The sequence below is a fragment of the Macaca nemestrina genome, chromosome 6 (genome assembly GCF_043159975.1).
Source record: "Macaca nemestrina isolate mMacNem1 chromosome 6, mMacNem.hap1, whole genome shotgun sequence".
In the NCBI taxonomy this organism is placed as follows: Eukaryota; Metazoa; Chordata; class Mammalia; order Primates; family Cercopithecidae; genus Macaca; species Macaca nemestrina.
Genome location: NC_092130.1, coordinates 39,588,726 through 39,612,973, shown reverse-complemented (window position 1 = coordinate 39,612,973; position 24,248 = coordinate 39,588,726). Strand labels below are relative to the sequence as shown.

General features: G+C 43.2%; 1 protein-coding gene across 15 annotated transcripts in view; it reads left to right on the top strand.

Annotated features, from left to right (window-relative positions):
- The window catches only part of LOC105467247 (protocadherin alpha-C2), a 220,551-nt gene that overhangs the window by 49,396 nt on the left and 146,907 nt on the right, over positions 1–24,248 (top strand). For 3 of the 15 annotated variants that reach the window (XR_011624632.1, XM_071098306.1, XM_071098307.1), the window contains exon 1: positions 16,939–24,125. The exons of 5 other annotated variants lie outside the window; for them this stretch is intronic. Coding sequence is in view for 9 of the 10 variants with exons in the window: in XM_071098306.1 (XP_070954407.1) it covers positions 21,708–24,125 (2,418 nt within the window). In the remaining variant the exon portion in view is untranslated. Of the gene's footprint in view, positions 1–57; positions 2,567–2,648; positions 9,527–12,346; positions 16,836–16,938; positions 24,126–24,248 lie in introns of those variants that run through there. 7 more of the 15 variants (XM_024788280.2, XM_024788281.2, XM_011716715.3 and 4 more) reach the window with 6 other exon arrangements.

Here is a 24,248-nt window from a genome sequence, read left to right as displayed (position 1 = left end):
GATGTCGCTCTTTACCGCAAATTCTTTCATAATCAACAAAAGGAAGTCATTCCTGTTCGCACTGGAAAGACGCTCCACTCTCTTTCACTCTTCAGATGCACAACAATGGCCACACATCGAGATTGAAATGAAGTGATAAAAACATTCCTATAAATTCGGAGGCAGGTTTTGCTGACTAGAAAAATAAAACGCCAATAATCTGAAATGGTGTGCCGGAGTGGATACGACCCAGGGTGCCGACATCTACTGCTGTTTATTACAATTCTAGCTGCTTGGGAGGCGGGGAGAGGCCAGCTCCACTACTCGGTCCCCGAGGAGGCTAAACACGGCACCTTCGTGGGCCGCATCGCGCAGGACCTGGGGCTGGAGCTGGCGGAGTTGGTGCCGCGCCTGTTCCGGGCGGTGTGCAAATTCCGTGGGGACCTTCTGGAGGTAAATCTGCAGAATGGCATTTTGTTTGTGAATTCTCGGATCGACCGCGAGGAGCTGTGTGGGCGGAGCGCAGAGTGCAGCATCCACCTGGAGGTGATCGTGGACAGGCCGCTGCAGGTTTTCCATGTGGACGTGGAGGTGAAGGACATTAACGACAACCCTCCCGTGTTCCCAGCGACACAAAAGAACCTGTTCATCGCGGAATCCAGGCCGCTTGACTCTCGGTTTCCACTAGAGGGCGCGTCCGATGCAGATATCGGGGAGAACGCCTTGCTCACTTACAGACTGAGCCCCAATGAGTATTTCTCCCTGGATGTGCCAACCAGCAACCAGCAGGTAAAACCTCTTGGGCTTGTATTACGGAAACTTTTAGACAGAGAAGAAACTCCGGAGCTTCATTTATTGCTCACGGCCACCGATGGAGGCAAACCTGAACTGACTGGCACTGTTCAGTTACTCATCACAGTACTGGACGTCAATGACAATGCCCCAGTGTTCGACAGAACCCTCTATACGGTGAAATTACCAGAAAACGTTTCTATCGGAACGCTGGTGATTCACCCCAATGCCTCAGATTTAGACGAAGGCTTGAATGGGGATATTATTTACTCCTTCTCCAGTGATGTTTCTCCAGATATAAAATCCAAGTTCCACATGGACCCCGTAAGTGGGGCAATCACAGTGATAGGACATATGGATTTTGAAGAAAGTAGAGCACACAAGATCCCAGTAGAGGCTGTCGATAAAGGCTTCCTACCACTGGCTGGTCATTGTACAGTTCTTGTGGAAGTTGTGGATGTAAATGACAATGCTCCACAGTTGACTCTCACTTCCCTGTCTCTCCCTATTTCAGAGGATGCCCAGCCAGGTACAGTCATCACTTTGATTAGCGTGTTTGACCGAGATTTTGGAGTCAATGGACAGGTTACCTGCTCCCTGACGCCCCACGTCCCCTTCAAGTTGGTGTCCACCTTCAAGAATTACTATTCATTGGTTCTGGACAGCGTCCTGGACCGCGAGAGCGTGTCGGCCTATGAGCTGGTGGTGACCGCGCGGGACGGGGGCTCGCCTTCACTGTGGGCCACGGCCAGCGTGTCCGTGGAGGTGGCCGACGTGAACGACAACGCGCCGGCGTTCACGCAGTCCGAGTACACGGTGTTCGTGAAGGAGAACAACCCGCCGGGCTGCCACATCTTCACGGTGTCTGCGCAGGACGCGGACGCGCAGGAGAACGCGCTGGTGTCCTACTCGCTGGTGGAGCGGCGGGTGGGCGAGCGCGCGCTGTCGAGCTACGTGTCGGTGCACGCGGAGAGCGGCAAGGTGTACGCGCTGCAGCCGCTAGACCACGAGGAGCTGGAGCTGCTGCAGTTCCAGGTGAGCGCGCGCGACGCGGGCGTGCCGTCTCTGAGCAGCAACGCGACGCTGCAGGTGTTCGTGCTGGACGAGAACGACAACGCGCCGGTGCTGCTGGCGCCTCGGGTGGGTGGCATTGGTGGCGCTGTGAGCGAGCTTGTGCCGCGGTCTGTGGGCGCGGGCCATGTTGTGGCGAAGGTACGTGCAGTTGACGCTGACTCAGGCTACAACGCGTGGCTTTCGTACGAATTTCAACCTGTCGCCGCCAGTGCGCGCATCCCGTTCCGCGTGGGGCTGTACACTGGCGAGATCAGCACTATCCGAGCCCTAGGTGAGACGGACGCACCGCGCCACCGCCTTCTGGTGCTGGTGAAGGACCATGGAGAGCCCTCGCTGACAGCCACAGCCACCGTGCTGGTGTCGCTGGTGGAAAGCGCCCAGGCGCCAAAGGCATCGTCGCGGGCGTCGGTGGGCATTGCAGGCCCAGAGGTGGCACTGATGGATGTCAACGTGTACCTGATCATCGCCATCTGCTCCGTGTCCAGTCTGTTGGTGCTTACCCTGCTGCTGTACACGGCGTTGCGGTGCTCAGCGCCGTCCTCCGAGGGTGCATGTGGTCTGGTAAAGCCCACTCTGGTGTGCTCCAGCGCGGTGGGGAGCTGGTCATTCTCCCAGCAGAGGCGGCAGAGGGTGTGCTCTGGGGAGGGCCCACCCAAGACAGACCTCATGGCCTTCAGTCCCAGCCTTCCTCAGGGTCCCTCCTCTTCAGACAATGTGAGTCGTAAATAATCTTGCTTTCAACACTTTAAAAATAATTAGTTCAATTTGTCTCCTTAAATTTTCTTTCATAATTTCTTTTTTAGTTGATAACTTTGTACATAATTATTACTTTTTAGTGTTATGCTGTATTTGCACTAATTATTTGGAAGTACTTTTAATATACACTTTTGGGATACGTAATACTGTAGATCAAAATCTATGGTTTATGTTGGCTACTTTCTATTTTTGAAGAAGGACTTTGCTAACTGGATCAATGGATTCACCTTTCTCCTATAGTGTATTTACAAAATCAAGTATTTACATTTCCATATTTTGATAATACTTATAAATGCTATAATAAACAAATTTCAATATATATATTTTACCTAATATTTTATTCTATGTATTGTCCTTATTTTATAAAATATATGTGTCAAAATCATCTGTTCAATTTTGCCTTTTTATATTTAGAACCTGAATTTTAAACATTTCTTTTATATCGATTTATCTTCTTTTTATCATATTTGTGTAGTACTGACTTCTTTTTCACTTACTTTGTTGAAATGTATTTGCCATGTTCTTGATGAATCAATATGAACAATTTAAAAATAGTTTAAATAGCAGTTCAATAGTATTTTTTATTTTGTTCCTTGTTTGTATAAGAAATATATTCACATTGAAAATTTCAAAGAGGGAAATCTAGTACATAGTAAAAAATCTCGTTGTCTCCTCCAACTCCAAACCATTCACTTTACCTTTTCGAATTTCTGAAGCGGTTTTAGTTTTTTTTTGTATATTCCAAGATTATTATTGCCAAATTATATATATATGTGTGTGTATTTACAATCACCAAATTGTAAATCACCTATATATGTATTTTAGAATTTGCCCCTTCCTTCTTTCCTTCCCTCCCTCCCTTCCATCCTTCTTTCTTTCCTTTTCTTTCTTTTCCTTTTCTTTTCTTTTTTCTTCTTTTGAGACAACGATCTCACTCCATCACCTAGGCTGCTGAAATGCAGTGGCAGGATTATAGCTCACTGCAGTCCTGGGCTCACAGGATCCTCCCGTCTCAGCCTCTGGAGTAGCTGGAAATACAGTCTGAATGTCATTGCACCCTGCTAATTTTGTTTTATTTTTGTAGAGACAGAGTGGCGTCTTGTTTCCCAGGCTGGTCTTGAACTCCTGGCTTCAAGTGATCCTCCTACCTTGGCCTCCCAAGGTGTTGGGATTACAGACATGAGCAACCACACCCAGCCTGCCTTTCATCTTCCTTTTTTTAAAAAAAGAAGTGATTACAGTAGAAACCTACCCTTCTGCACTTTTTGTTTGTTTTTCCACTTTAAATTATGTTTTTTTTTGTTTTTTTTTTTTTTGACAGAGTTTTACTCTGTCGCCCTCGCTGGAGTGCAGTGGTGCGATCTTGGCTCACTGCAAAATCCGCCTCTCTGGTTCAAGCGATTCTCATGCTTCAGTCACCCAAGTAGCTGAGATTAAAGACGCTGGCAACCATGCTGGGCTCTCTCTCTCTCTCTCTCTATATATATATATTTTAGTAGAAACAGAGTTTCACCATGTTACCCTGGCAGGTCTTGAAATCTTGGGCTCAAGTGATCTGCCTGCCTCAGCCTCCCAAAGTGCTGGGATTACAGGCATGACCCACCGCATCCAGCCTAAATTATATATTGGGTTTTGTGGCATATTATTTCATTAGCGCTTATTCCTTCTTTTTGATTATTTGCTTTCTTATTTTAAAAAGTATTTGCATCTTATTTTGTTTTATGGATATATCATGATTTATTAATCCAGTACTGTATTAGGGACATTAATGAAACAATAACCTAATTGTCCAGACTTTTAAAAAATTTTTACAAATAATTTGGTTAGTTAAAAAAAGATAGTTAACTGGGTGTGGTGGCATACACCTCTAATCCCAGCATTTCAGGAGGCCGAGTCAGGAGGATTCCTTCAGTCTAGGAGTTTGAGAGCAGCTTGTGCATCTTTTGTAGAGACTTTGTAAAATTAGCTGTGCATGGTGATGTGTGTCTGTAGTGTCAGCTACTCAAGAGGCTGAGGTGGGAGGATCACTTGAGCCTAGGAGCTCCAAGCTGCAGTTATGCCACTGAACTCCAGCCTAGGTGACAGAGCAATACCTTGCCTCAAAAATAAAATAAAATGAAATAATAAAATAAAATAAAATAAAACCCAGAACTGATGATCAATTTTCACTGTTCCTAATATTCTAATATACTTTAGGAAATCATTTTAGGATATGTTACTGTTTTCTTTTCAACGTGAATAAGGGTAGAGTATACAAAGTCAAAAATCTGTTTGGTAATCAATATAATTATTTACCATTGAGCATTAATATGTCATTCACCACAAGCAGACCAAGTTTGCTGCTCTTGTTGAAAGAATATTGTTTTGTGGAAAAATCTATAAATATCTTTGACCTTCAAAGATGGTAATTGTAATTCTGTTTTCATTGCTTTGTTTTTATGGTTACATGCATGTATATTTAAAACCTTCCTAGTGTATTATTAAGAAAGTTTTAAATACCCTAAATAGGAATTCCCTAAATTGGGAAATACTTGAAGTTGATTTATCCTCCTTAGCCACCCAAACTGTATTCATCAATTATTATTATTATTATTATTATTATTATTATTATTATTATTATTTTTGAGACAGGGTCTCAATCTGTAGCCCAGGATGCAGTGCACTGGCACAATCTGGGCTCACTGCAACCTCTGCCTCCTGGGCTCAAGTGATCTTCCTACCTCAGCCTCCGAAGTTGCTGGGACTACAGGCGCACACCACCATACTCAGCTAATTTTTGTATTTTTTGTAGAGATGGGGTCTTACCATGTTGCCCAGGCTGGTCTCAAACTCCTGAAATATCCAGAAATACTATTTTCTTTACAAATTGTTTGCTACTATTTAGAGTCAACTACAGAAATATTTTTTTTGTGTAAATAATGTGATGAGAAATTTAAATCACTTCACAGAAAATGCCCTTATTCACCTTTCCTATTTTACCTACGTTTTTGGTAAGAATTTTGTAGAAATTCAGAGGAGCTCTTAATCATCTACAATGAAGGCATTCATGGAGAATTTACTTTTGAGGTGGACTTTGAAAGATGAATAGAATTTTGACACATCAAGATGAAGTAATAGAAGAAAAACCTTGAACAAAGAGTGTACCAAGAAAGAGACAACATATTTTCTGTAAAATATGACTCATATTGGAAAGTGGTTAGCCTTAGCACCGAGAAGATTGGCTCATGGTCATGTAGCCTATCTCCCAGATGGAAGTCTAATGTCTTGACAATTGGTAAATAAAAAGATAAACTTGCTGAAGATTTTAGTGCAATCGAGTGAAAGCTGTACTAATAAAGACAGAAATTATCTCACATGAAAGGAGAGATGGGATGTATACAAACTTTAAATATGGTAGGCAAGGGAAAAGAAATCATAAAAATACATATGAGTAAGTGTGGAGAATTGCCATGCTATAAAAATTGTGATTTTTTAATGATTTGGGTTTTGGGTGATTATTGATTAGATATTCTTCTAACTTTGGTTGACTCATTTTCTAGGCAATGTTAGGGTATACAGGTTAAAATGTCAGGTAGAAAATGAAAATAGGGGGTGGCAGATATGGAGTTAAGAATACTTCAAATAATAGGCTAGTTTAAAGCCCTGGAAATAGAAATGTTAAATAAAAAGATTGGGGAAAAAAGGTTAAAGGCATAATTCTGGAAAATACTCACTTTTTGGAGCAGAAGAAAGATGAAGAACTAACAAACAAGCCAATGGTGGAAATACTACTGGAGTTTGACATGTCAGAGAAATCATAGAGGAAAATGTTTTAAGTGAGAGGCTGAATTTAACAAGCTATAGAGATATCGGGAAATAGTGTAAAGAATATGCACATACATTTTTATTACTTTAGTAAGTAAAACTGTTCAGGCAATTTGACATTTATTGAATAAAGAAAAGCAGAAATTTAACAATAAGAACACAAGAAGATAAAATGTAGAAAAGTTAGAATTATATGCTCACCTCAGAATAATATATGCCAGTGTTTCTGGTGACCAAATAAATATTAATGCATTTCTTCCACACGAAACTATGGAGGACAGTTTACGTTTCTGATATCCATGACATACAGGTCATACTTTATTATTAATTGATACGATATGTAAAATATTGGGAAGAAATTCCTTTCCTTATGAAGAAGAAATCCCTAGATGAAACTAATGTAAGGAGCCAGACGGTATGAATACCTCTGCAATTGATGAAGTTAAGGATTTACTATTAAAGTATGATAAAGAAATAGAAGGTGCATGAAAGAACCCAGATATTGCGGAAGTAATTCTTGTAATCATTACCTTTTGAAGCCACATGATGTCGCTGTCTACTAAGAAGTTCTGGTTAGCCAAGGTTCAAAGTCGTTCCTCTGACAGCATCTGTCTCTAAAGGCTGAACAATGGGAGATGCAGCGGAATTGAATTAAAAGACGCCGGAAAGTACAGTCGTTCATCTTCATATTAAGATAAGATTTTCTGATAGGAAACGACTATTTAACATGGTTTGTCACTGGCGAGGAGACCTGGGATCCCGGCGACTACTACTCTCGCTTCTGCTCCTCGCAGCCTGGAAGGCGGGGAGCGGCCAGCTCCACTACTTTGTCTCCGAGGAGGCCAAACACGGCACCTTCGTGGGCCGCATCGCGCAGGACCTGGGACTGGAGTTGGCGGAGCTGGTGCCGCGCCTGTTCCGGGTGGCGTCCAAAACACATGGGGACCTTCTGGAGGTAAATCTGCAGAATGGCATTTTGTTTGTGAATTCTCGGATCGACCGCGAGGAGCTGTGCGGGAGGAGCGCGGAGTGCAGCATCCACCTGGAGGTGATAGTGGACAGGCCGCTGCAGGTTTTCCATGTGGACGTGGAAGTGAAGGACATTAACGACAACCCGCCAGTGTTCCCGGTAAAAGAGCAAAAGCTATTTGTTTCAGAATCCAGAATGCCAGACTCTCGGTTTCCGCTAGAGAGCGCGTCTGATGCAGATGTTGGAGCTAACTCCGTGTTAACTTACAGGCTTAGCTCTCATGATTACTTCATGCTAGATGTGAATTCAAAGAACAATGAGAATAAACTGGTTGAGCTCGTATTAAGAAAATCCTTGGACAGAGAGGACGCTCCTGCACACAACTTATTCCTGACAGCCACAGATGGCGGCAAACCTGAGCTCACAGGCACTGTTCACCTGCTGGTCACAGTGCTGGATGTGAATGATAATGCTCCCACTTTCGAGCAGCCTGAATACGAAGTAAGAATATTCGAAAACGCAGACAACGGAACAACAGTTATCAGACTGAATGCTTCTGATCGGGATGAAGGAGCGAATGGGGCAATTTCATACTCTTTTAATAGCCTTGTTGCAGCCATGGTTATTGACCACTTTAGCATAGATCGAAATACAGGAGAAATAGTGATTCGGGGTAATTTGGATTTTGAACAAGTAAATTTATATAAAATCCGCGTTGACGCAACGGACAAAGGTCATCCTCCCATGGCGGGTCATTGCACCGTTTTAGTGAGAATTTTGGATAAAAATGATAACGTCCCTGAGATAACATTGACTTCCTTATCCTTGCCTGTACGTGAAGACGCTCAATTCGGTACTGTCATCGCCCTAATTAGCGTGAACGACCTTGACTCAGGTGTCAACGGGCAGGTGACCTGCTCCTTGACGCCCCATGTCCCCTTCAAGCTGGTGTCCACCTTCAAGAATTACTACTCGTTGGTGCTGGACAGCGCCCTGGACCGCGAGAACGTGTCAGCCTATGAGCTGGTGGTGACCGCACGGGACGGGGGCTCGCCTTCGCTGTGGGCCACGGCCAGCGTGTCTGTGGAGGTGGCCGACGTGAACGACAACGCGCCGGCGTTCACGCAGTCCGAGTACACGGTGTTCGTGAAGGAGAACAACCCACCGGGCTGCCACATCTTCACAGTGTCGGCGGGGGACGTGGATGCGCAGGAGAACGCGCTGGTGTCCTACTCGCTGGTGGAGCGGCGGGTGGGCGAGCGCGCGCTGTCGAGTTACGTGTCAGTGCACGCGCAGAGCGGCAAGGTGTACGCTCTGCAGCCACTGGACCACGAGGAGCTGGAGCTGCTGCAGTTCCAGGTGAGCGCGCGAGACGCAGGCGTGCCGCCTCTGGGCAGTAACGTGACGCTGCAGGTATTCGTGCTGGACGAGAATGACAACGCGCCGGTGCTGCTGGCGCCTCGGGTGGGTGGCACTGGTGGTGCAGTGAGCGAGCTGGTGCCGCGGTTGGTGGGTGCGGGCCACGTGGTAGCAAAGGTGCGCGCGGTGGACCCCGACTCGGGCTACAATGCGTGGCTTTCGTATGAGCTGCAGCCAGCGGCAAGCAGCGCTCGGTTCCCGTTCCGTGTGGGGCTGTACACGGGAGAGATTAGCACGACTCGTGTCCTGGATGAAGCGGACTCTCCGCGCCACCGCCTGCTGGTGATAGTGAAGGATCATGGTGAGCCGGCGCTGATGGCCACGGCCACCGTGCTGGTGTCGCTGGTGGAGAGCGGCCAGGCTCCAAAGGCGTCTTCGAGGCCGTCGACTGGCGCTCTGGGTCCCGAAGCGGCGCTGGTGGATGTCAACGTGTACCTGATCATCGCCATCTGCGCGGTATCTAGCCTTCTGGTGCTCACGCTGCTACTGTATACTGCGCTGCGGTGCTCAGCTCCGCCCACTGAGGGTGGGTGCCCGGCGGGCAAGCCCACTCTGGTGTGCTCCAGTGCGGTGGGGAGCTGGTCATACTCGCAGCAACAGCGGCAGAGGGTGTGCTCTGGTGAGGGGCCACTGAAGACGGACCTCATGGCCTTCAGCCCCAGCCTTCCTCCTGATCTGGGATCAGTTGATGTAGGCGAACAGCAAGGTTTAAATGTTGATCATGGCCTCAAAGTAAGTCCATTTAAATTTAGAACTCATAAATTCTATTTGTGGAAATTGTAATTACTTTAAAAGTGTTTCATATGTATTTTTCACCGTATTATATAGTGAAAATTTAAACATTGTTTTAGTTTTTAGAAACCTTTTATAATTAATTGAATTTTCTCAGTGGCATAATACAGTATTAATCATTCTCCACAAGTTGGGTCTATCTGGAAACTCAAGTTATGGTTGGATGATATCCTTTTTTTACTGACCATTTATTTTGGCCTGCCTTAACAGCCGTCTTCTCTGAACAATGCTCTAACAACGTCCAGGGTATTTTGATCTTTGGTGAATGTATTCCCCCAAAACATTTATTCTTTTGTCCTTAGGCACTGAACTCTTAATCTTACTCCATATGCTGTACTTTGAAATGCATGTTTTAAATATGTTGTCGTTATGTTTACTCTTATTCACTTTAACATCTCAGTTTATTCATCTTATTATCTGACTTTCTGGTGTCTAGTAGTCACAAATATCTTTGGTGTTTCACTATTGCCGTTTTAAGCAATGTAGTGATAAAATACAGAATAATAGTGTTTTTCAAAATTTGATAGTTTTCATATACTTCCTAATTTTTTTATAAACTAGTAAAAAAGTAAAATCAAGAGGGAAGAGATTTGTAATGCTTCTTTTAAGTCATTATTTAGACCATTTTACTATTTGGAGACGTGTTTTTTATTCTACATGATTTTTACAGTTGGGGTGTCGACAACTTAACATTTTTTGAGCCTCTATGTTTAGAAAATGATTACTTTACTCTTGCAAGTATCTTCTAAACTCTTATCATTCAATCCTTTGTTCATGAGTTGGAATCTTCTCAATAATATTCCACATTAAAGTGATATTTAATATGACTTAGAAAAATGTTTTCATCAGAAAAACTATACATGGTAATTTCATTCTTGCAAACCAAACATAATTTATAAATCTTTATTATACAGAATATTTGGGATTATCATGGCCCATTAGTTTGTGTAAAAATATTTAGCTTTATGGGATAAATCTTTGAAAAATCCAAGATACTTTATTTTGATGTCTTTCAATGTTTTCTTTCTTTTCTTTCCTCTTGTCTTTTTACCTTTGCTTCTTGTGACTGTTCCACCTGCCTTGATATTAAATACCCATTAGACTTTGAGCATGTTGCTTTGGAGGAAATGGTGGAACTTGATGGAAGGGAATGAAGGATTTCTGGGACTCTGAATTCTTACAGTTTGTTATTAGCATTATTTTAAATCTTTTAATCCCTTAAGAACCAATAATGTAATCATTTATGGGCATGTTTTATCCCCTTTGTCCACCTGAAGGTAACCTCAAAGCAGAATTATTTTGTAGTTGATTTTAATGTTCTCTTAATGCCTGTCCATGTTTAACATTTTATTTGACTATTAGAACACATTACATAAAAGCAAATTGTTTTCATTTTAGTCCTTTAAGGACTTTAAAAAATATGCTTATCTTTATTATCCTGTTTGAATAGTATGTGGAGTTTTTCCTTTGTGTAAGTAATATTTCCCATCCTGTCTATGTCTACCTGGTTCTCAGGTATTACTTTAATTACTGAATTCTCCTAAACATTTAATTGACTTTTACAAAATATCATAAATAAAAGGATTCTTTCCGCCACCTAGCATTGTATTTGGCAACTTATCATTTAAGTCATTTTAGTTCTGTGTTTCTTCAAATATCTCTCTAATTGATACTTGAATTTGGGGTTGTGCTTTCACAATGAGAAAGTCTAAACCTGTTTCTTGTACATTAATACTTTTCACTATTCTAATTATGGTGATGCTTTTAGCTATTAAGTATTTCTGGGATTGAAATGTGCCAGAAGTTAGTTATTAAGTATTGTGGATTCTGAAGCTCTCTAAATCAAGTCCTCCCTTTACCAATTTTTGTATATGTAGTCTTTGGTAAAGGATTTGTTATTCAGTTCCTTGGCTTTATATGTATGCATGATAAATGTGAATTCTACTGCATATACTTTTTGTATCAAGTAAGTTAATAGTTATAAATTATCAAGAATAAAGTCTGGCAAGTGATAGGTACATAATAAAATTTAGTTATCATTCTTAAAAGAAAAGAAGTTAGTGATTGCAAGAAGGAAACCTAAAATGTCAGGAAGTCATTATGACCGTCCATACTAATCTTATTTTTATGTAAAATTATCTTTTATAAAGTCATTTTTAGATTAACCTAGGATGTTTCAATACTTTGAGTGTTGTGTGGTGGAATGAAAAAAATCTAAAGGTTATTATGGGTTTAGGAAAGTCAAGTTAATACCACCTATGTGGAAAAAAATTTTCTGGAATGGTTAAAGTCCTTCCAAGGAATGTGTAGACTATCTTACATTGGTAGCTGTATGTTTCCCATATTTAAAAGTTGCCTGAGACCTTGCAGAGGGCTGAGTAGGTGTTTGAGATCTTTGTATGTTTCTTTCCATTAATAGTATTTTTCTTAAAAAGAAGTATACGATAATATTTTGATGATGATTTGAAGTCAATTTATGTTGTAGTTCTATGAATTAAGTAGACCATTTATGCAGAGTGTTGTAGAATAGCCTTTTAAAATTCTTTCTTTCTCTTTCTTTCTTTCTTTCTTTCTTTCTTTCTTTCTTTCTTTCTTTCTTTCTTTCTTTCTTTCTTTCTTTCTTTCTTTCTTTCCTTCCTTCCTTCCTTCCTTCCTTCCTTCCTTCCTTCCTTCCTTCCTTCTTTCTTTCTTTCTTCCTTCCTTCCTCCCTCCCTCCCTCCCTCCCTCCCTCCCTTCTTTTCTTTTTTTGAGACGGAGTCTCGCTCTATCGCCCAGGCTGGAGTGCAGCGGCGCGATCTCGGCTCATTGCAACCTCTGCCTCCTGGGTTCAAGTGATTCTCCTTTCCCAGCCTCCGGAGTAGCTGGGATTACAGGCGCAGGCCACCATACCAGGCTAATTTTTTGTATTTTTAGTAGAGATGGGGTTTCACCGTGTTAGCCAGGATGGTCGCCATCTCCTGACCTCGTGATCCACCAACCTCGGCCTCCCAAAATGCCGGAATTACAGGCAAGAGCCACTGCGTCCAGCCTAAAATGCTTTCTTAGCAAGTAGAGAAGATTGTAATAACCAGTCTTCATTAAACATTAAATAGGACCCTTATAGATTTCTAACAGCATATCTCCATGTCCGGAATTATTATTGAGACCCAGCTTCTGGCTTTAAAATTTGAGGTCAAATAAAGAATAAGAGTCACAACAATGCAAGGCAAGATAATGTAACAGGTACAAAAGAGGTAAATCAGTGAGGTTGAAGTTGAAAGACAATCATTTCCTATTTGAATTTTTGAGGAAATACTTGAAGGAGCATGATGTGTTTCAGTGGTTTTTAAATAAGTAAGTTTCCCCCTGGGAGAATATCGAGAATAATAGACATTTCTTGGGAGGAGAAAACATAAGGAAAATGGAAGACACAGAAAAGCATCAATATGACACATAGAAAGGTCCCCTTTTTAAAACACACAGTCTGCAGAGAATGAAGGCAGGAAAACCAATGTAAGAAGATCTCTTGATTTTTGAGCAATAAACTAAATGGCCGCGAGTGATTAAGGAATTTGGCCATTCTTTAGAAGTATTTGGGAACTATTAAACTACTTGGAGCAAAATAAATCACGACTTTTAAAAGAAGGTTGAACGGGAAGACAAACTCAGAAGCTACTGCAATAATCAAGGCCAGAAGCAATTGTTAAAAGCACCTCTTAGGCTGTTATCAGTAGAAATATGAAATAAAAGATAAACATGCAAAAACATTAATGGCACAATAAACTGTCACGATTTTGCCTTTAGGCTTGAGATACACTAAAATCTAGATTTAATTAATCGACTTGCACGTTGGAATAAGATAGTAAAACTCACAAGAGAACTTTGTAGAACTTAGGCAGGTAAATAATCTCAAGCATAACTTTAAAAACAGAAATTGCCCTGAGTACCAAGGATGAGTAATAATGAAATCAAAACATATTGTAATAACATATAATACAAACTATATTGGAGATTACAAAGAAGAGATTATTCATAAATGATAACACTTGGAAAGAATCAAACAAACACATTTCTGGAAACAGATTGTATAAATGCTACAAAAGAGAAAAATATATTTTCTCCCCACGCAACGTAAGACCTTAAAGTCAATTCTCGCTTTTCTTGCAATATTTTCTACCTTTTCAATTCATAGAATTACTCAAGAAAACTACCTCAGTTGGTTGCTCCTTTTTCTTGATTCCTTTCCCCAGAAATGACCAAGTTTCTTTTTCATCAGTAGATTTCTGGGCTCCTATATTCACTAGAGATTGCAACTCCTGGATTTCTCTTACACCAGAATCCCATTTCGAGCCATACGGGAGATTCTGAATTCCAGAACAAAGGAATTTTGTAATTTAAAATTCATGATTGCTCAATGGAATCATTTTAATTTTTACTTCATTTCTGTCGTTATTTAAAAACTTAAGTGGAGAGTTTTCTCAGGGGTGAGAAAACCACAATCAAGGTCATACAAAACTTTTAGAGGCGGTCAGTCTGCTAAGAAGGCTCCAGCAAGAGAAACGGGATCTTCTGTTTCAACAATGATTACTTAAGAAAAAATTAAGAAAATGAAATAAGTTTTGCAGAATAGTTGTGAAAATTTTATTCATAAAATATGTACTTACACTTTGGGCCACGTGATGTCACTCTTTGCCGCGATGTTCTCTCTGAATCTAGACAAATACAGCCCTTTTCCCACGGGAAAGAGGCTCAATTCTTTTTCACTCTCTCTATGCTGAACAATGGCGAACACAGCAGAAGGGGACTGACGAAATCAGATGATTTCTCCTAATTTGAAGGCAGTTTTCACTAATTAGAAGAAGACTTAGTATTTGAAATGTTGTACTCAAGTCGAGGAGATCCAGAGGGTCAGCCTCTACTGCTCTCGCTTCTGATCCTGGCGATGTGGGTGGTAGGGAGCGGCCAGCTCCACTACTCCGTCCCGGAGGAAGCCAAACACGGCACCTTCGTCGGCCGCATTGCGCAGGACCTGGGGCTGGAGCTGGGGGAGCTGGTGCCGCGCCTGTTCCAGTTGGATTCCAAAGGCCGCGGGGACCTTCTGGAGGTAAATCTGCAGAATGGCATTTTGTTTGTGAATTCTCGGATCGACCGCGAGGAGCTGTGTGGGCGGAGTGCGGAGTGCAGCATCCACCTGGAGGTGATCGTGGACAGGCCGCTGCAGGTTTTCCATGTGGACGTGGAGGTGAAGGACATTAACGACAACCCTCCCGTGTTCCCAGCGACACAAAAGAACCTGTTCATCGCGGAATCCAGGCCGCTTGACTCTCGGTTTCCACTAGAGGGCGCGTCCGATGCAGATATCGGGGAGAACGCCTTGCTCACTTACAGACTGAGCCCCAATGAGTATTTCTCCCTGGATGTGCCAACCAGCAACCAGCAGGTAAAACCTCTTGGGCTTGTATTACGGAAACTTTTAGACAGAGAAAAAACTCCGGAGCTTCATTTATTGCTCACGGCCACCGATGGAGGCAAACCTGAACTGACTGGCACTGTTCAGTTACTCATCACAGTACTGGACGTCAATGACAATGCCCCAGTGTTCGACAGAACCCTCTATACGGTGAAATTACCAGAAAACGCTTCTATCGGAACGCTGGTGATTCACCCCAATGCCTCAGATTTAGACGAAGGCTTGAATGGGGATATTATTTACTCCTTCTCCAGTGACGTTTCTCCAGATATAAAATCCAAGTTCCACGTGGACCCCGTAAGTGGGGCAATCACGGTGATAGGACACATGGATTTTGAAGAAAGTAGAGCACACAAGATCCCAGTAGAGGCTGTCGATAAAGGCTTCCCACCACTGGCTGGTCATTGTACAGTTCTTGTGGAAGTTGTGGATGTAAATGACAATGCTCCACGGTTGATTATCAAAACGCTCTCGCTTCCTGTAAAAGAGGACGCACGACTGGGGACAGTTATTGCCCTGATTAGTGTGACTGACCTAGACGCAGATGCCAACGGGCAAGTGACCTGCTCCCTGACGCCCCACGTCCCCTTCAAGCTGGTGTCCACCTACAAGAATTACTACTCGTTGGTGCTGGACAGCGCCCTGGACCGCGAGAGTATGTCGGCCTATGAGCTGGTGGTGACCGCGCGGGACGGGGGCTCGCCTTCTCTGTGGGCCACGGCCAGCGTGTCTGTGGAGGTGGCCGACGTGAACGACAACGCACCAGCGTTCGCGCAGCCCGAGTACACGGTGTTCGTGAAGGAGAACAACCCACCGGGCTGCCACATCTTCACAGTGTCGGCGGGGGACGCGGATGCGCAGGAGAACGCGCTGGTGTCCTACTCGCTGGTGGAGCGGCGGGTGGGCGAGCGCGCGCTGTCGAGCTACGTGTCGGTGCACGCGGAGAGCGGCAAGGTGTACGCGCTGCAGCCGCTGGACCACGAGGAGCTGGAGCTGCTGCAGTTCCAGGTGAGCGCGCGCGACGCGGGCGTGCCGCCTCTGGGCAGCAACGTGACGTTGCAGGTATTCGTGCTGGACGAGAATGACAATGCGCCGGTGCTGCTGGCACCTCGGACGAGGGGCACTGACGGCGCAGTCAGCGAGCTGGTGCTGCGGTCGGTGGGCGCCGGCGTGGTGGTGGGGAAGGTGCGCGCAGTGGACGCCGACTCAGGCTACAACGCGTGGCTTTCATACGAGGTGCAGCCAGAAACGGTCAGCGCGCGCATCCCGTTCCGCGTGGGGCTGTACACTGGTGAGATCAGCACGACACGAGCCCTAGATGAGACGGACGCACCGCGCCACCGCCTACTGGTGCTGGTGAAAGACCACGGGGAGCCAGCGCTGACAGCCACGGCCACTGTGCTGGTGTCGCTGGTGGACAGCGGCCAGGCGCCAAAGGCATCTTCGCGGGCGTCAGTGGGCGCTACGGGCGCCGAGGTAACGCTGGTGGATGTCAACGTGTACCTGATCATCGCCATCTGTGCCGTGTCCAGCCTGTTGGTCCTCACGCTGCTGCTGTACACTGCGCTGCGGTGCTCTGCGCTGCCCACCGAGGGAGAGTGCGCGCTGGGCAAGCCTACGCTGGTGTGTTCCAGCGAGGTGGGGAGTTGGTCATACTCGCAGCAGAGGAGGCAGAGGGTGTGCTCTGGGGAGGGTCCACCGAAGACTGACCTCATGGCTTTCAGCCCGGGCCTTTCTCCTTGTGCTGGATCTACAGAGCGAACGGGAGAACCCTCTGCTTCTTCAGATTTATCTGGGAAGGTGGGTTGTTCTAGTATTTTATTTATTTATATAATTATTTATTTTTTCTTGAAAGATGTTTTCAATTACTCCCAGGGGCCATTCTAATAGTTTTATTCATTTTTCTAGAAATCCAGCAGATTTTTTTCTTATAAAGTAAACCCCTTAATATTGGAGCCGACTTTATCTTGACTTCTAGTGAGAATTATAAATCGTATATTAAATAGGTATTTATTGGGTGCTGAATCAATTTTATTTAAATTTGTGATTAAAGTGACATTGAATTTCTGATGCTATGCTGCCATAACACTTGAAAACCAATTTAGTTGTTAGTCATTCATTAAACATTAACATCACTATCATTTATTTATTTCTAAATGATGCATAGTATTTTAGTCTACTTGTATTGTTTATAAGAAACCCAAGCAAAAATATATAGCAATTGTTACCTTGTTAAGTTTGTAGTTCTCTACATTTCTCTGGATGGAGACGTTGTTAACATCTGATTGTTCAGCATCCCTCAGTATCTATCATTTTGATAAGAAACTTCCCCTAAACTTTAGAGAACAGTTGCTTCACTTTAGGAATCAAATTATGTCAATAAATGTTATAAACACAGCCTTCATTTCAACTTGCATAAAACATGTTTTTAAATGCCTGACAATGTAGATAATTCGGGAAATGTTGACTGAAATTTTGTCTACATTTAGAAAATTTTTTGAAATTCTGTTTACAGAAATTGGAGAAAATACTTTTTTAACAAATGTTTTCTTTCTTCAAGAAGACATTCTCCTTTTAATTGAAATTTTCTCCAGTTAGTGGTAAAATGATCAGCCATGTAAAGATTCCAAACTTTGAGTTCTTTTGAAATTTATAGTCTGTAACTTAAAACATTACCCTTACCAGTTTAGATGAGAATTAACTTTTTCTGTCAGTAATCTATAAGACAGAAATCCGGTTTTTAAAAAACTCTTTCTCTCCTCTCAGCTCATACATAACACAAGGCAGAAATCTGGATATGAGATTTGCCTCTTTAATGTCACTACCTGTTATATTTCCTGAATTGTAGTATGTGACTTTCAAAATGGTGGTTTTCCACACTCTATCTTTAGTGCAAGCTATTTGTTTGTTTTCTAATTTACGGTTTTAAAAATTTCGCCTGTTGAGTTTTTGTTATGTAGTTTATATTTTTCTTTCTCTTTCAGCTATTTTACTTAATATTGTGTCAGATATTTTACAAGGTATTACTTAATTAAAAACTTAGTGGAGAAAGATCAGAATGGCCTTGAGAATAGAGCCACAATAATAACTATGAAAATGCAAGTAACATTTATTTAAATAAAAATATTTTAAATTTAAAATTTTCTCTTAAAACACACATTTGGAATATGCTACAATATTACATGTTTTTTGTCTTTCTTTTTTTTTTTTTTTTCTGAGATGGAGTCTTTTTCTACCACCCAGGCTGGTGGGCAGTGGCATGATCTCGGCTCACTGCAACCTCTGCCTCCTGGGTTCAAGCCATTCTCCTGCCTCAGCCTCCTGAATAGCTGGGATTACAGGCATGTGCCACCACGCCCGGCTAATTTTTGTATTTTTAGTAGAGATGGGGTTTCATCATGTTGGCCAGGCTGGTCTTGAACTCCTGACCTTGTGATCTTCCAACCTCAGCCTCCCAAAGTGCTGGGATTAAAGGTGTGAGTCACCGTGCCTAGTTTTTTTTGTCATTTTCTTTCAAAACTTGGTCTCTGAGCTCCTGTCATTAAGCCTATCTACATCTGTCTAGCAGCACAACTCACCTTGAATATAGGCTTATACTTTCAAGTATCTTTGTCTTTGCACATTTTCAAGTTTCATGTGTCATTTAAACTTGGGCCCAGGTATTGGATTATTTGATGTGAATAGAGGGATGCTACAGATGTCATTTGTCCCCCACCCTAAGTCCTCTAGTCTCCTTAGAGCTAGTACTTACTAAGCATTTACTATGTCATCAATAATCATAAAATGTATTCTTTATTATTGATGGCTGTGTTGATGGAATTGGTAATTTAGTCCTTCATATTAATCTCTATTCTCTCTCAGAATATAAGCTCTCATCATACGCAAATTCTCAGAAGGGCTGTGAATACCTTAGTAATAAATTTATCTTTTGAGGTCATTAGCAAACATGAACACACTGGGATCCAGAGAAGGTAAAATTCAAAACAGGCTGTCAAATTCAAAACAGAGAGGTGAGAGTAGAACAGACACTTTCCTATTTTGCGTAATAGCTCTCCTTATATGCATCTGTAGTTAACATTCCTCAATTCAAGTCAGAATCATGAAACAATAATGAAGCTCCTCCTATGCCAGCTCTTTTCAAGTTGTAGTTACTATATAGGGAAAACTAAGTTATCACCCAATATCTTAGACACTTTGAGAGCAAAGGGGGTGCTGTAAATAAGTATACAAGATCACAGACCTAAACTGAGCCTGTCCCAGACAAATTGGGGCCTATGGTCAACCTATCCTTAGACCTACTAATGCTACTGCATTAGCAGCACCTAAGTCCTCATTGAATGTTCTGGTTTAAGACCACCTCAGAAATTCTGAAATGGGTAGTATGAGCAAATTTTCATTTTAAAGCACACCTGAGATGATTCTCATACAACTGAAATTTTAGATCCGTAGCCCTATTTAATACTTGATGTGCAAGTTTCTGCAATCTAAAAAGATGTAGTGGCCTGACACCCGTAATCCCAACATTTTGGGAGGCCAAGGTGGGAGGGTCCCTTGAGCCCAGCAGTTTGAGACCAATGTAGTGAGACTCGTCTTCACCAAAAAAAAAAATAAAAAAAAAAAAAAAAAAAAAAAATTAGCCGGGCATGGTGGCACACATCTGTAGTCCCAACTACTCAGGAGGCTGAGGTTGGAGAATCACTTGAGCCTGGGGCATTGAGGCTGCAGTGAACTGTGATGACACCACTGCACTTCAGCCTGGGTGACAGCAAGATTCTGTCTCAAAAAAAAAAAAAAAAAAAAGAGTAATTTAACTACTCCTTACTTTTTATTCCATGTTAGACATCTACATTGGGATATTTATGTTATTACTTGGTATAAAATGTACATTAGTAGAAATTGAGTTTAGTTTTTATTATTTTGTGTGTGGAGATGATTGATCAATGGCAAACTTATTTTACACTCCAGATAGCTAAAACAAATGTTGATATTTTGGTACGTAGCTCATTACATTTTAATTCAGGGTTTATAAAAAAGTAATCTCTAAAATCAGAATTCGAATGAATTTTGATGCAAGAGGCATGCCAAAGGAGTAGAGAAGTATAGAAACAGAATTTAGTAGGACACATAAACTGATGGATTAAGTGACACCCATTTCTGTCAGTTTTCTTATTCATAAATATTGTTGCTCTGTCATTCAGATTTTAATAAAAAAGTTTAAAGTTATTGACACATTTAAAAATATTCTTTAGAAAAGCCAAAACATCATTAAATAAAATAAATTAACACTTGTATAGGACCAAAATTTCTGTTATTAAGTTTTCCTTTCTTGGAAATATAGAAAACCCAAGTTTTTTCAGCAGCACAGATATATTACATTTTCATTCCTGAATATTTGATTTCAAGAACTTTGAGAGAGAAAAAATATTTTTACCGCAAGTGGTAATGAAAAACTTCATTGACACTGATAAAATTATTAAATACATTTCAGAACTGTGTCTTTTGAGCATTTGAAAAGTGTAAATATAACAGGGTTGAAAGCATTTGTCTCTGAAAGCAGATATAATAGATTTGTTAATTACTTTATTTAGAATTATAATTAAGATTCTTTTTGCCCATGTAAGATATTACAAAATGAAACTTCTCCTTGTATAAAGGATTTTTCTGTAACAGCACTTTTCTCTTTTCTTAAATACGGAAACCACCACTCTCAGCCTGTGCAGTAGCAATAATTAAGGCATTCTATAGGTAATAATTTTGCCTGATGAGCCAAATTTAGTATTGAGCCTCATCAAAACAAATGTGGCCAAATTGAGGCCTGAGAATAGTTTCCATTTATGAATCACTCGCTCTCCTTAAGGTACTATTGCAAGCACTTAATATATTATAATTCACACAACCACCATATTAGTATTAGGCCAAAGTTATAAAACTGGAACATGGAGCAGGAAGAGGTTAAATGATTTTCCCGTCATGTGGCTAGCGAGCAGGATAATAGGAATCTAAATGAGAAATGTCTGATGTTGAAGCTAATGATCTCTAAATTCTAGTGATGACTAGATCTTCGGAGTTATAAACACCTCACAGATAGTTGATGCTTGACATTAGTGTCTAAACAAACTTTATTAAATCTCAAAATAATGAGAAAGAGAAGTAAGTTAAGTGTCAGAACTTAAAGGGAACTAAACTTGTCATTTAATAAACTATTAGTATACTCACTAGTATGCAAATACTAAGGGCATTTTGAAATTCAGGTATTTATAATCATGTGGTTAGGGAAGAAATCACTACTCTGAGATTCTACATTTAAGAAAACATTGCACGTGGGATCAACATTTATTATTATTAACTATAAAGAGACATAATGTGAGGCTTTGAAAGTTCATAGACATAAAAATACATAGAAAAAAAAGAATTAACATACGAATGAAAGAAAAGTTGTGAACTCATGGACTTGTACTTACACGTAAAGCCACCGGATGTCGCTGTGGTCCACAAAATAGCTTTTTAGAACAAAGGCATCTGCCAGTTTCTCAAGGACTAGGAAGTAGCTTCATTCTGAGATCTCAGCCATTTTGATAAAAAATAGATGTAAGAAATAGGACAGAAAATGTCAGATCGTATGTGCATTCTAGACCGCTGATTCGTCGATTTGTAAAACAAGAGAAGCATAAGATGGTTTCCAGATGTAGCTGCCTGGGGGTCCAGTGTGCGCTGCTTTCGTTTCTTCTCCTCACAGCCTGGGAAGTGGGGAGCGGCCAGCTCCACTACTCCGTCTACGAGGAGGCCAAACACGGCTCCTTCGTGGGCCGTATCACGCAGGACCTGGGGCTGGAGCTGGCGGAGCTGGTGCCGCGCCTGTTCCGGGTGGCGTCCAAAACACACGGGGACCTTCTGGAGGTAAATCTGCAGAATGGCATTTTGTTTGTGAATTCTCGGATCGACCGCGAGGAGCTGTGCGGGAGGAGCGCGGAGTGCAGCATCCACCTGGAGGTGATCGTGGACAGGCCGCTGCAGGTTTTCCATGTGGACGTGGAAGTGAAGGACATTAACGACAACCCGCCCAGGTTCTCCGTAACAGAACAAAAGCTCTCAATACCTGAATCCAGACTGCTTGACTCTCGATTTCCACTAGAAGGCGCATCTGATGCGGATGTTGGAGAGAACGCATTGCTTACTTACGAACTCAGTCCAAATGAGTATTTTGTTCTTGATACTATAAACAAAAAAGACAAAGACAAATTCCCAGTGCTTGTTCTGCGGAAGCTGCTGGATCGTGAAGAAAATCCTCAGCTAAAGTTGTTATTGACAGCAACTGATGGAGGCAAACCTGAATTTACCGGATCTGTTTCTTTGCTGATCCTGGTGTTAGATGCCAATGATAACGCTCCTATCTTTGACAGACCGGTTTATGAAGTTAAGATGTATGAAAATCAAGTGAACCAAACATTAGTTATATGGCTCAACGCTTCTGATTCGGATGAAGGAATAAACAAGGAAATGATGTATTCATTTAGCCCTTTGGTCCCACTCACGATAAGAAGGAAGTTTTGGATAAACGAAAGGACGGGAGAAATAAAAGTAAATGATGCTATTGACTTTGAGGACAGTAACACTTATGAAATTCATGTAGATGTTACAGATAAGGGAAACCCACCTATGGTTGGTCACTGCACAGTCCTAGTGGAACTACTGGATGAAAATGATAATTCACCTGAGGTGATTGTCACTTCTCTGTCTCTCCCAGTGAAAGAAGATGCTCAAGTGGGCGCCGTCATTGCCCTGATCAGCGTTTCTGACCATGATTCAGGAGCCAACGGACAGGTCACCTGCTCTCTGACGCCCCACGTCCCCTTCAAGCTGGTGTCCACCTACAAGAATTACTACTCGTTGGTGCTGGACAGCGCCCTGGACCGCGAGAGAGTGTCGGCCTATGAGCTGGTGGTGACCGCGCGGGACGGAGGCTCGCCTTCGCTGTGGGCCACGGCCAGCGTGTCCGTGGAGGTGGCCGACGTGAACGACAACGCGCCGGCGTTTGCGCAGTCCGAGTACACGGTGTTCGTGAAGGAGAACAACCCGCCGGGCTGCCACATCTTCACGGTGTCTGCGCGGGACGCGGACGCGCAGGAGAACGCGCTGGTGTCCTACTCGCTGGTGGAGCGGCGGGTGGGCGAGCGCGCGCTGTCGAGCTACGTATCGGTGCACTCGGAGAGCGGCAAAGTGTACGCGCTGCAACCGCTGGACCACGAGGAACTGGAGCTGCTGCAGTTCCAGGTGAGCGCGCGTGACGCTGGCGTGCCGTCTCTGAGCAGCAATGTGACGCTGCAAGTGTTCGTGCTGGACGAGAACGACAACGCTCCCGCGCTGCTGGCGTCTCCCGCTGGCAGCGCGGGAGGTGCAGTCAGTGAGCTGGTGCTAAGGTCGGTGGGTGCAGGTCACGTAGTGGCGAAAGTGCGCGCAGTGGACGCTGACTCGGGATACAACGCGTGGCTGTCTTATGAATTGCAGTTGGCGGCGGTTGGCACACGCATCCCGTTCCGCGTGGGGCTGTACACGGGCGAGATCAGTACGACGCGCACTCTAGATGAGGATGACTTGCCACACCAGCGCCTATTGGTGCTGGTAAAGGACCACGGCGAACCGGCGCTGACGGCCACGGCCACTGTGCTTGTGTCGCTTGTGGAGGGTAGCCAGGCACCCAAGGCCTCGTCGCGGGCTTCAGTGGGCGTAGCGCCCGAGGTGGCTCTGGTGGACGTCAACGTGTACCTGATCATTGCCATCTGCGCGGTGTCCAGCTTGCTGGTGCTCACGCTGCTGCTGTACACTGCACTGCGGTGCTCGGCGGAGCCCACCGAGAGCGCACGTGGGCAGGTGAAGCCCACACTGATGTGCTCTAGCGCGATGGGGAGCTGGCCTTACTCGCAGCAGAGGCGGCAGAGGGTGTGTTCTGGGGAGGGCCCGCCCCCGCCCCCGCCCCCGCCCCCGCCCCCGCCCAAGACTGACCTCATGGCCTTCAGCCCCAGCCTTCCACCGTGCCCAGTGGTAGATGTGGACGAGGAAGATCAGTCTATTGGAGGAGACCACTCTAGGAAGGTGGGTTATTACGTTTTCATTTTCTTTTTGTGCTTTATGAATAATACTTTCTCTTACCGCATTTTCTCAAATATATATCAGAATATTTCATTTTTGTTTACATTCCATTTATGCTGGAATATT